Here is an 11,786-nt window from a genome sequence, read left to right on the forward strand (position 1 = left end):
CCGATTGCATCTTTAAAAACAGTGTTACCTGTACTTGTCATTACCACAGCATCATACTGATGGCAGTTCGTGTATTGTTTTGATATCTTGTTAAGTTTGACACCCATCAAAAGCTGCTTAGGCATTTCAGCTGCAATTGTAAAATACCCATGCAAAATATGAAGAATATTACTATTGCAGGACTAAAAGCTTTATCGAAGTAACCCATCATATTACGAAAAATCATATGAAACAACAATGAAAGATGGTCTTAAACCCCAACAAGCCGCAAAAGACAACTCGAATGTCAATGGAGCAGCTGCAGTCAAGATTTCAAAGAGACATGAGTAGGCACCAATGACTACCATACATCTGATCAGAAGCAGGCGGCCAAGAAAATTCAGGCCAAGGAAGGTCACTCTGGCAATAATTCTACACTCCCTGGTTAACCAACGTATCCAAAGAGAGGCATTGACTACTAGTAGAACCCTGATTGGTTAGTTGGCTGCTAAAAATAAACTGGTTGGCTGTTTCCAGGCGGAGGCACTCCATACCTGCCAACCCATGGTATCCATAACACACAGTTTGAGACAGGACCACCATAACTCTGCTGTGAAGAGTACTGACCACAACCAGCAGAATGCAAGCTCGGTCAAGTGCAAGAAAGCACTGATTGTCCAGCTTGACTGTAACCAAGGGCTATTTTCCCAGTGGGGGTAAGCAGCAGATGCTGGTCGAGAGTATCCATCTCTTGCTCCTGAAGTAAGCACATTTTCTGACTATAGAGATATGCTGACTGCAAAGGTGCGCTAGTACCAAATGGCCATGATTGTTGACCAGTTGTGTTTGATCCCTAAGATGGTCATGAAAAGCCTTAGACATGATTGTTCATTGGTTGTGTTTGATCCCTAGAATGGTCGTGAAAAGCCTTGATACATAAGATCTCCTGGCTGACTTGCTCTAGGTGGCCCATATAATCAAGATACTGCTTGAAATGGTCGATCATAAAATGTCTCACTGTAGGTATGATGCAGAGCACAACCAGAATGACTGCTTGGTTGTTGCCAGTAGGCCTATGAGCTTGCTCTGGCTGCAAGCTCATAGAACTGCAGGCTTGCTGATTGGTTATCATCTCAGCTCATAATAACCCAGGTTATTCTGATGGAAGTGGAATGTGGATAAGGCATTTGAGGTCCATAGTTTGGAAATGTGGTTGTCCATAGTTGTAGCTCACAGATCCATCGGTAGAGGCAAGGATAAAATCAGTAATAAGTAAGATGATTGAGTTTCAATTACTTGACCACTCTGACTGCAGTGACCATAACCACTAATTGCAAGCGAAGCTCTGAAGAGAGTTACTGGTCTCCGATCCCAGCCTATGCTAGTGCTGACTCTTGAAGGGGGCTGCTGAAACTAGCTGTTGAAAGGGTTAGGATATTGTGTTTTAGGTTTGGTGGAAACATACCTTTTTGCTGGTAACCATGGCGAATAGCCTGCTGCATCAGTGGTGTTCCGCCAGCTCCCCACTATGCGGACAAAAGCTTTGCTGACCACATCTGGATTAATAAATTCATGCACAGAGAAAGGACCAATCATTTATGTGTAAGGTGAATCCATCTGACTACAATCTCATAGAAGAATCATCTAACTACAATTAAGTACCAGATTTCAGCTTATGATTGTGACGAAATAATAATAGAGATATCCAAGAAAAAAGAGTAATTAAAGGAATAATAGAAAAAAAATACACAAGCTTGCTGACTATAGGTAGAATGCATATTTAACAGGGCAGATTGGTGGGTATGAAAATAAAGCAGACTGTTTGATATATTTGATGAATAAAGAGATGAGACATACCACAGTGTGCTCAGAAAACTTTATTAAATGAAAGATACAAGGTTTAAAAAGAACAAAAAAAAACATTATTAAGGGAGAGATACATGACCATATTAAAGTTATAAAGATGACAATTGCAACAATTATACTATTTTGATTCTGATCTTCATCTCATGTGATTTGAAGTTCACAATCATTTTCTAAAGTAAAAGTCAGCAAAGCAGAGACTTTGTTGTGGTTGGCTTAAGTACACAGTCCAACCTGTTCTTATGAACTGCAAGAAAGAATACTTAAAGAAGCTATCCAAAGTAAAAACAGCAGAATATAACCCTCAGGGAACAAGATATCTTCTCTAGCACTTCTAGGTAGGTCTGACAAGCAATAAATGGAATAATAAGCCATTGGGATGATTACATGGAAAATAGCTCTTCTTGGTCAAAATCTAAAGTTTTCATGCCTGAAACATGAGCAAACCGAATCCAATAGTAAACATGCCTTCCAGAATAAGCAAAAGTTATAATGATCGGGAATGTCCAGACTAGATTGTAAATCAGATTTCAGAGTTTAGTGAAAGAAATGGAGGAAATACTGACATGAACAAAGAACTATAGCTGAGTTTCAGGAGATAAAAGGATAGAGTGCAAGATTTATTTTGGAACATTTAGATTTCCGATATACCTCAAAATCAGAAAGTTACATATCCATAAAACAATTAACAAAAGCGATCTTGACAAAATGCTGCAGCTGACATCTTGAGCATTCTCAAATCAGTTTTGAAAACTTCAAAGAGGTAGGGTTCAGATGACAGCAAAGGTTTGAATGCCAAAATTATGATGACTGAGCCAAAATGTTTTTATGACGCCTATAAACAACTCATTCAGAAGCTTTAAAATCCTTCTATGTGCTCCCTTTTTCTCTTGCCATACTCTTTTTCAAGCAACACAGGATACTAGAAAATTTCTAAACATGGGAGAAGTGGGCATCACATTTTCTTAGCAGCCTTGAAACATATAGATGACATGCCTCACAAATGTTTAAACAAATCAATATGGGGGTAATTAGCTACTCCAGGAAAGGGATGCCAGTGGTTAGAACTTTGAAGATTCTCTTTCAACAGGACACTAAACAATAGTTCCAATGCATAAGATGAGAAAGACTGGTATTCTGGGAAATAGAAAGCCTTAATAAGCAATTACAAATACTTTTGCCATTTGCCAATAGTGATAAAATGAGATACAAAACGACTCAGTGGCACAAAATAAATGTGTTCTCTATCTAAGGGTTTCTGATCAAAATAAATGAGATCATTACATGTGCACAATACTGAAAGGCCAACTCCTTATAAAGGATTTTGTTAAACAAGAACAATTAGAAATGTATCCTTCCACACACTTAACTGACAAGCTATGTATGTTAGAAGGTGTTAAGAGACTTAAAGTTAATTAAGATTTCAGATATACAACAAAATCAGAAAGTTAGAGGGTGTTAAGAGAATTAATCTTAATTAAAAGCGAGAATTGAAACCTCTCTCATAATCACATGGGTGAAAACAATTGTAACCTATGGAATTTAGTGAGATTGGAGAGGTTACCATGATAAAGATCACCATGAAGGAGGATATTATGAAAATAATAAATCATTAGTAAATTAGATAGGATACACACAATAAAAGTATATGAATGTAGCCTTAACAATTAAGTTTTGTAACTCTCATCTATGGTCCTATAAATAGATGAGTTTTGTCATTAAAAAAAAGTGAGAAAAGAAAAGTGTAGAGAATCATCTACAAAAAATAAAAATTTTAATTTGCCTCTTATTTCATCCCTCAATCCTTCTTATCTAATTCTTTCTATCTTATCTTTTCTTTTCCCCATCAAAGTGGCATTAGCGCCAAATCAAAATGGCTAATAGCATGTAATTTCAAATGCTTCGCCTTACAAAAGACAACTACGAAAATTGAAGCATCCAGATGAAGGTCTTATTCAGATCACAGGTCACAAGGCAGGTAATAGAGAGAGGCTATAAGAAGCCTCAAGATGATGTTATACTTATGGTGAGCCAAAGGGATTTCTTAAAGGACATGAGGAAGAAAGACAAGAAGGCACTCTTCCTCATCTACTAAGAGCTAGATGAAGACAACTTTAAGAAAGTTGCGGCCACCGCCAAAGATGCTCGGGAGATTCTTCAAAACTCTTTCAAAGGAGTTAAGAAGGTGATAAAAATTCGGCATCAATCAATTAGAGCTGAATTTAAAACATTGGATTATGATGAAGTATTTGCCCCTGTTATCCGAATGGAAACAATTAGATTGATTATATCCATTGCCGCACAAAATAATTGGTCAATTTATCAAATGGATGTTAAATCTGTATTTTTTTAATAATTTTCTTGGAAAGAAAGTATACATAAAATTACCATTGTGTTATATCACAAAAGGGGCATGAAAAAAAGTTCTTAAATTAAAGAAAGCTTTATATGGGTTAAAGCAAGCACCTAGAGCCTGAAATACTAGAATTGATGCCTACTTCAAGCAAAATGATTATAAACAATATCCTTATGAAAGTGTCCCTTATAAGAAGATGAACAAAAATAGGGATATCTTACTTGTTTGCTTGTATGTAGATGATCTTGTCTTTACAAGAAACAACTCACTTATGTTTGGAGAATTCAAACAAACAATGGTTCAAGAATTTGAAATGAACGACATTAGGCACGTGTCTTATTTCCTTGATATCGAAGTGAAGCAAAGTAAAGAAAATAGCATCATTTCACAATAAGGATATATGAAGGAGGTTCTCAAAGATTCAAGATGAAAGATTGTAAGCCGATTGGCACACCGATTGAATGTAGCATCAAACTTTCAGAATAAGATGATGGCGATATAGTTGATCAATCCAATTCAAAAGCTTAGTAGGAAGCTTAAGATACCTGACTTACACGAGCCTGAATATTTTATATGAAACTGGATTATTAAGCTAATTTATGAAACAACCAAAGTCGACACACATGAAGGTCGCTAAAAGAGTTTTACATTACATCAAAGGTGTCATGACTCATGGTCTACACTATATTCATTTTCTAATGATTTTCAACTTGTTAGCTATTCCGATAGTGATTAGGTGGAGCTCTAGAATAACAAAAAGTACAATCGACTTTGTTTTTTATATGAGCGATACCGCTTTTGCTTGGCATTCGAAGAAGCAATCCATTGTGGTGTTACCTACATGTGAAGTGGAATATATAGTGACATCATCATGTATATGTCATGCTATATGACTAAGGATTAAGGAAGCTTTTAAACGAAGTCATTATTCACAAAGTCAAGCTACAAAGACAAATGTTGATAACAGGTCGACGATTGCATTAGCCAAGAACTCAATCTTCCATGAACGAAGCAAGTATATTGACATTCGTTATCATTTCGTTTAAGATTAATTCAAGAAGGAAGTTTCATTGGACAACATCAAATCCGGTAATCAAGTTACAGATATTTTCACCAAACCCCTCAATTAGGAGATGTTTTTTAAGATGAAGGCATCACTTGGAATGTGTGATAAAAATGAATTAAGTTTGAAGGGGTGTTAAGAGACTTAAATTTAATTAATAGAGATTATTGAAACGGTGAAACCTCTCATAATCACATGGGTGAAAACAATTGTAACCTCTAGAATTTAACGAGAATGGAAAGATTATACCATGATACCATGAAGTAGGAAATTATAAAAATAATAAACCACCAGTAAATTAGATAGGTTACATACAATAAAACTATATGAATGTAGCCTTAACAATTGAGTTTTGTAACTCTCATCTATGGTCCTATAAATAGATGAGTTTTGTCATGAAAAAAAAGTGAGAAAAGAAAAGTGTAGAGACTTAGCTAGAAGAAATAAAAATTTTAACTTGACTCTTGTTTCATCCCTCAATTCTTATTCTCTAATTCTCTCTATCTCATAATTTATTTTCCCCATCAAAGTCATGCACGTGAGCATAGTAGAAGGAAACATACCTAACAGCACAACCAAGAAAAGGAATGCGAACTGCTTGATGATTCATCGTTTAGAAACATGTCAAAACATAACTAACCGGAACCCTAATTTTTCCCACAACCTAACACCGAAGTAGAAGGTATGAAGGAGGAACGAAGAAGACCATGGACGAACAACGTAGACGTGATAAAATCCACCAATAACAATGATTACCAGAACCGACGATCTCTGGGCGGCTCGGCTATCGGACACCGCCACGTCCGTGGCCTCCCGCTCTGTTAACAGGGCATCATCATCCTCGCTGGGCTCCGCGTCATCTTGCTTCCTCTCTTGACTGGCGACAGCGGGAGAATACAACTTGCGGGGCCTCGTGACTCCGCCATTGCAGAGAGCTCCGAGTTCTTGATCGAGATAAAGGGACAGAAGAAAAGGTGGAAACAGATCGAATCGGTCAGAAAGATACGCATCTCATGGCCACAAACATCTTGAAATCACAAAACCTAAAGGAAAAAAAGAGGGGCACACGGGGGCAATGGCAAAAAATGACATGAAAAGAAATGAGACCAGAGACATCAGTTCTTCCAACAAGTCGTTGCTGCCCGGCACCAGCCTTCCCATCAACCGTCCAACCAGCAGCCAGTGTCTTCTGTCAGATATCACCTGATCGGCCTCGGCAACCAAAATCTCGGTAGCATGCAGTCCTACGAGGTTAATCAACCAAGCTCGACGAACAAAAGCGTTAAACCTAACCGACACCATAATTTTCTCCCGCGATGAAACCCTAATGCGGAATACAACGTAAGGAGGAGGAACGAAGAAGCCGATGGACGAACAAGGTAGAGATAATAAAATCGACCGAAAATAACAATCACCAGAACCGCCGACCCCGCTCTCAGAGTGAAGCTACCGGGCCTCTCCTCCATCCAAAGCCGGGATATCCGCGAAAGCCCACCGCTCCGCGTCCTCCCACTTCCCCTCGTGACCGGTGAGGGCGGGAGAGCACAACTCGCCGGGTCTCGTGACTCCGCCATGGGAGAGACCCGAGCTCTCGATCAGGGAGAAGGGAGAAGGGAGAGGAGAAGGGTGGGAAGAGATGGTCGGTGGAACGATTTAAATAGCAATTGGGCCGTTTGTGTCTCTCTTGGGCTATGGCAAAGTTGGGATTAACCATAAAATTATTTTTCACAAACAATAATTAAATAAAATAAATAAATTCGAAATAATCGCATCTCTACACACACCCGCCGACGAGTGCACTAATGAATGATATGGATAGGATAATATACGTACACATCAACACCGATTCCAAGAGCCCCAAATCTTATGATCTTTGATCAAGTCTTTTATACACGACAGCATTGCACTACGTCAAGCATAGGCATTAATCCACATAGTCCAAGTCACATGAGAACGTGTCAAGTGAATTAATTAACCGAATCGCCTTGCGGGGCATAGCCGGCTCTCGTTGGATTGTAGTATGAAATTTATGACTAGTCAATTTATTATCACTTCTAGATTTGTTAGGAGATTTGATCGTTGTGTCTAAGTCAACCAAACGTAATCCAAACCTAAGAGTGTAGGAGTGTTTGATGTAGTTACGATGTATCTTAGAGTTTGAGATTCGTGTTAATGGATCATAGTGTTGTCCTTATAAAGAAATGCGAATCACCTGCCACGCGTCCGAATTACTTATTACTGAGCATAAAGAGAATGGAACTGGGACAAAGTCTCCCTCAACCAAAACCTAACAAATACAAATCCGCCATTGACAAAACCTCACTAGCCTCGAATGACTTCTTCCAAGCAAATGAATCCAACGCTCATCGTTGTTCCCCTCACATCAGCTGTCCAAGTGACCAAGTCCGATCATATCTCCATTGAAGCCTTCCACCTTCACACACACACACATATATAACGGCGTTATATATATATATACATATATATATAACGCCGTATCGTACTAATGTTATGCTTGTAATAACAGGTCCACGTTTCCAATCATGCATGACAAAAGAGACTCGTTCATCCTCTTCCTCACCACCCCTTTATAAATGCCCTAACCATCCCTTCCACGGCCAAAGCCAGCCTGCCAGAACAGAAACCTTCGATCTTAGGTGAGCAAACACCAAGAAACCTGCAGAAGACATGGTGCATCCCGTCGAGGTCCAGTGCTCACTGTCATGTTCCCTTGTTCACCTGTTCCATGTTCTCAGGGAGTGCTACTCCACGGCTGTATGGCCCAGTACATCTCCTCTCCCTCCTCTGCCATCGAAGAGGCCTGCAGAGCTGTCTTTCGAGGCTAACAAGAGGTTGAAGGAGTGTCACCTTGATTTCTATTCATCAGCTGGCCAAGCAATTGATCAGCAAGAGGATGTAAAGAAGTCTCAGGTGCCGCACCTGAGGAAGATGAGAAGAAGACCAACGAGGTTATCCATTCCTGAGCCGTGCACTGCCTCAGGCTTTGTCGATGGTGATGAAGAGAAACATGTGAGTGAGAAGGAGTGGGAAGTTGAGGGGTGTGGATACTGGTTGGCTTGCAGGAGAGGTCACAGACCTGTGATGGAAGATGGCCATGGAATAATACCCAACATAAATGGAGATCCAAAACAGGTAATTTATCTTTCCTAATTCATGTAATTTCTGCAGTGAAATATATGATATATTGGTTTTATATGATTCTATATATTACTAGTTATTTGAGACTTATGATGATATCTTGAAGCAAATTGCACTCCTTATATGCACCCATTTGTCTCCATTTCAAGGTAGCCACATGAAGTACATGATGCGTATAGTTCTAAAAAATGAGAATGGGAATCATTTCTTTTTATTGAGTGAAGAAATCTAAGTCATATGATGACGATAAAATAATGAGTTGAGTAACTTAGAAGGTTAAGCTAACAAGAAAAAGTCAAACATTAGAACATACATAAGATTTAACACCACCCTCCAACGAACCAGTTGAAAGATTCCAACGCATGTATCCAAGTTGAAGATAAAAAGTATAAATTAATGCTATGACATTATAAGAGAAAAATCTCATCTTCTTTTGAATGGTTTGCAGGCATTCTTCGGTGTCTTTGATGGACATGGGGGTCGAGCAGCCGTTGACTTTGTCTCCGAGAAGTTAGGAAAGAACATCATATCATCTCTTGCTGGTCAAGACAAGCAAGAAATCCAACCGGAAGTGGCAATTAAAGCAGGCTATTTGACCACTGACAAAGAATTTATCAGCCAGGTATACAATCTCATCTGCCATTGCCACGAAAATTCCATGTGTCTTGATGAACACACAGTGGTTTCCTTCATCCGCAGGGCGTCAAGAGTGGAGCGTGTGCATCCACCGTTGTACTCAAGGATGGAGAGCTGCATGTCGCCAATGTGGGAGACTGCAGGGTGGTTCTGAGCCGGAGAGGGCTCGCGAAGGCGCTAACGAGCGACCACCACGCCGGAAGAGAAGATGAGAGGGTTCGCATCGAGAGCTCGGTAAGTCTTTCTGCATCAATACGCTTTGCATCCAGCTGAAGACGTCCATCTCAGCAGCTAATTCATCCCACAATCGTCTTCGAATGCATGCATCACACCAGGGTGGCTACATCACTTGTCGGAATGGCGTGTGGAGAGTTCAGGATTCACTAGCTGTGACCAGATCGATTGGCGACGCGAGCATGAAGGAATGGGTAATCTCTGAACCTGAGACCAAGACCATCAGGTTGACTCCCGACTGCGAGTTCCTAGTAATGGCTTCGGATGGGTTATGGGAGAAGGTAAACCAAGAGCCCGGCCTTACTCCTTGCACTGTATGAATCGGATCCTCACTCTCAATGTATGTATTCATCAGGTCACAGATCAGGAAGCAGTGGATGTTGTTCGGAAGCACAGTGAGTCCATGAAGCACTCATGCAAAGAGCTTGTGGAACTCGCTTGCAGGAGGGCCAACAGGGATGACATTACAGTCATGGTGGTGGACCTGCAACACTTTGCACGGTAGCGCAGTCAGACCGAGTTCTCCATGACTACCTCTGAGGAGCATTCACAGACCGAGAACGTCCGAAGAACACCGAAAGATAAGATTCATTAGAAGAATGGTGGCCGTACCATTAAGACATTTTCAAGATGAGTTGGTGAAGTCGACACTATACATGACTTGTTCAGATCGGTAAGACAGAAAGAATGAAATAATGTATTTTTGTTCTACCAATTATCGAGACGTAATAGTCTCTTTAATACAACAAAGCCTCAACCACCAAATGAAGAGTGACTCATTATTGCTCATCTTGACAACACAAACATCATTCTCAGAATCGACCGACCTCTCACAGCCCATATCAGAATTCTATAAGCATCATTAACATAAGGCGAATGAAAATATATTAAAGCTGATAACATATATATATATATATATATATATATATATATACATAATATACTTATTCCATCTCGCATGATACATCTACCCAAGATGAAGCATTCGAAAAGCTCGACAACCAATACGACCCAATGTGTTCTTGTTATGTATCTATATAAAACATAACATCTAAAGTGTCTAATGGAACCAACACATCTTTTTTACATTAGATTTATTCACCTAAAATAACCAACAAATCCTTCTTACGTCAGATTTATTCACCTAAGATAATAGGCATCTAAAATATTAGACACGATCAATACATCCCTTTTATGTATGATGTGTTTGTCTACGATGAAAACGTACGAAGCATCAAGGATAACTAACATGTTATTTTTGTGTGTGATATGTCAAACTCAAAAACTTTTACTAGTGAACATTTTCTACACAAATAAAGGTTTTCCTCTATTAATTTGTCTAAAAAAGGAATAAAAATAACAAATTTATTCACCTAAAATATAAAAAAAGCTTCTTTGTATGCTATTTTGAGTTTATAGGCTATAACAAAAATGAAAACATAAAATAAAAGTCTATAAATATAATACATAACCGTCATTGACTTTGAAGATGTAAAAATCAAAGAAAATTATAACTTTCTTGAATATTTCAATCCTAACTAATTTTATGAAGATCCAAATCGACTCAAACTACTTAATCTGTTGTTTTCCTCTCTTCAAATTTTCCTACCTCTAGAAATTTGAAGTTTCCATCTCAACACTCAACCATCCCATAATTTTATGATTTACTATAAAATCAGTAAATATATATTTCTTTAATAAATAAATCTAACATAATTAAAATGAATTTAACTTATTCTAATTCTGTCCACAATTTAAACTACTTAATTAGTTATTTTTATCTCAAGTTATCCAAATTAAATTGCTTTAATCATGCAACTAATAACAGACAAATTAATATTCTCAGACTCACCGACACGCTGATATATATATATATATATATATATATATATATATATATATATATATATATATATATATATATATATATATATATATATATATATATATATAGTGAGAGAGAGAGAGAGAGAGAGAGAGATCTGCCATCTCTTCTCGTTCTTCTCTTTCCGCTCGATCCTTTCCTCGTCGGTGGAGTCCATAACGCCCTGCTGTGTTCTCTTTGCAAACACTTCCACGTCGAATCAAGCGTGCCCCGTGAGGTACACAGGCCGCCATTGACGCTCCTCCATCGTTAGTTCTGATATGGCGGCAGTGCGTGAGTGTTTGGTCCACGCCATAGGTGTGCTCGGACAATTGCACTTTTTGAGCTCAAATCAGTAATTAAAACGTAAAAGAAAAAGGGTTTTGAGATATGACAGTGTTCGTGCAAGAGAGAGGACAACGAACGAGGTGAGGTTAAACATAGGTTAAACTTTTATGTAATATCCACTGTGTGAAACCTAAAATTTTTTTATTATAAGATTCTATTATATACTATTCTTGAGCCAAGATATATTATCTTGATGTTATTATGATCCTCTTATTATTCTAGAAAAGACTTATTATAAACCTGTTATCATTATTATTGATAGCGAAAGTTTGAGGTGGACTACG

General features: G+C 38.5%; 1 protein-coding gene and 1 long non-coding RNA gene across 3 annotated transcripts; one reads left to right on the top strand and one right to left on the bottom strand.

Moving 5' to 3' along the window:
• Window positions 1–150: 150 nt before the first annotated feature.
• LOC135640870 (uncharacterized) lies at window positions 151–6,865 on the bottom strand. Of its 2 annotated transcripts, XR_010497482.1 has the most exons (4): window positions 6,677–6,865; window positions 6,369–6,585; window positions 6,018–6,205; window positions 152–1,535 (listed from the first exon to the last, which is right to left on the bottom strand). It is a non-coding gene; the product is annotated as an uncharacterized LOC135640870 (long non-coding RNA). The 2 variants fall into 2 exon arrangements; XR_010497481.1 differs by having other exon boundaries at window positions 151–1,535; window positions 6,018–6,585.
• Window positions 6,866–7,900: 1,035 nt separating this feature from the next.
• LOC103987660 (probable protein phosphatase 2C 74) lies at window positions 7,901–10,005 on the top strand. The gene is made up of 5 exons (XM_009406020.3): window positions 7,901–8,414; window positions 8,869–9,042; window positions 9,120–9,290; window positions 9,392–9,571; window positions 9,646–10,005. The coding sequence occupies exons 1-5, from the start codon at window positions 7,950–7,952 to the stop codon at window positions 9,793–9,795; spliced, it is 1,140 nt and encodes a 379-aa protein (XP_009404295.2). The 5' UTR covers window positions 7,901–7,949; the 3' UTR covers window positions 9,796–10,005.
• The last annotated feature ends 1,781 nt before the right edge of the window (window positions 10,006–11,786 follow it).

This window comes from Musa acuminata, chromosome BXJ3-6 (assembly GCF_036884655.1).
Source record: "Musa acuminata AAA Group cultivar baxijiao chromosome BXJ3-6, Cavendish_Baxijiao_AAA, whole genome shotgun sequence".
NCBI lineage: Eukaryota > Viridiplantae > Streptophyta > Magnoliopsida > Zingiberales > Musaceae > Musa > Musa acuminata.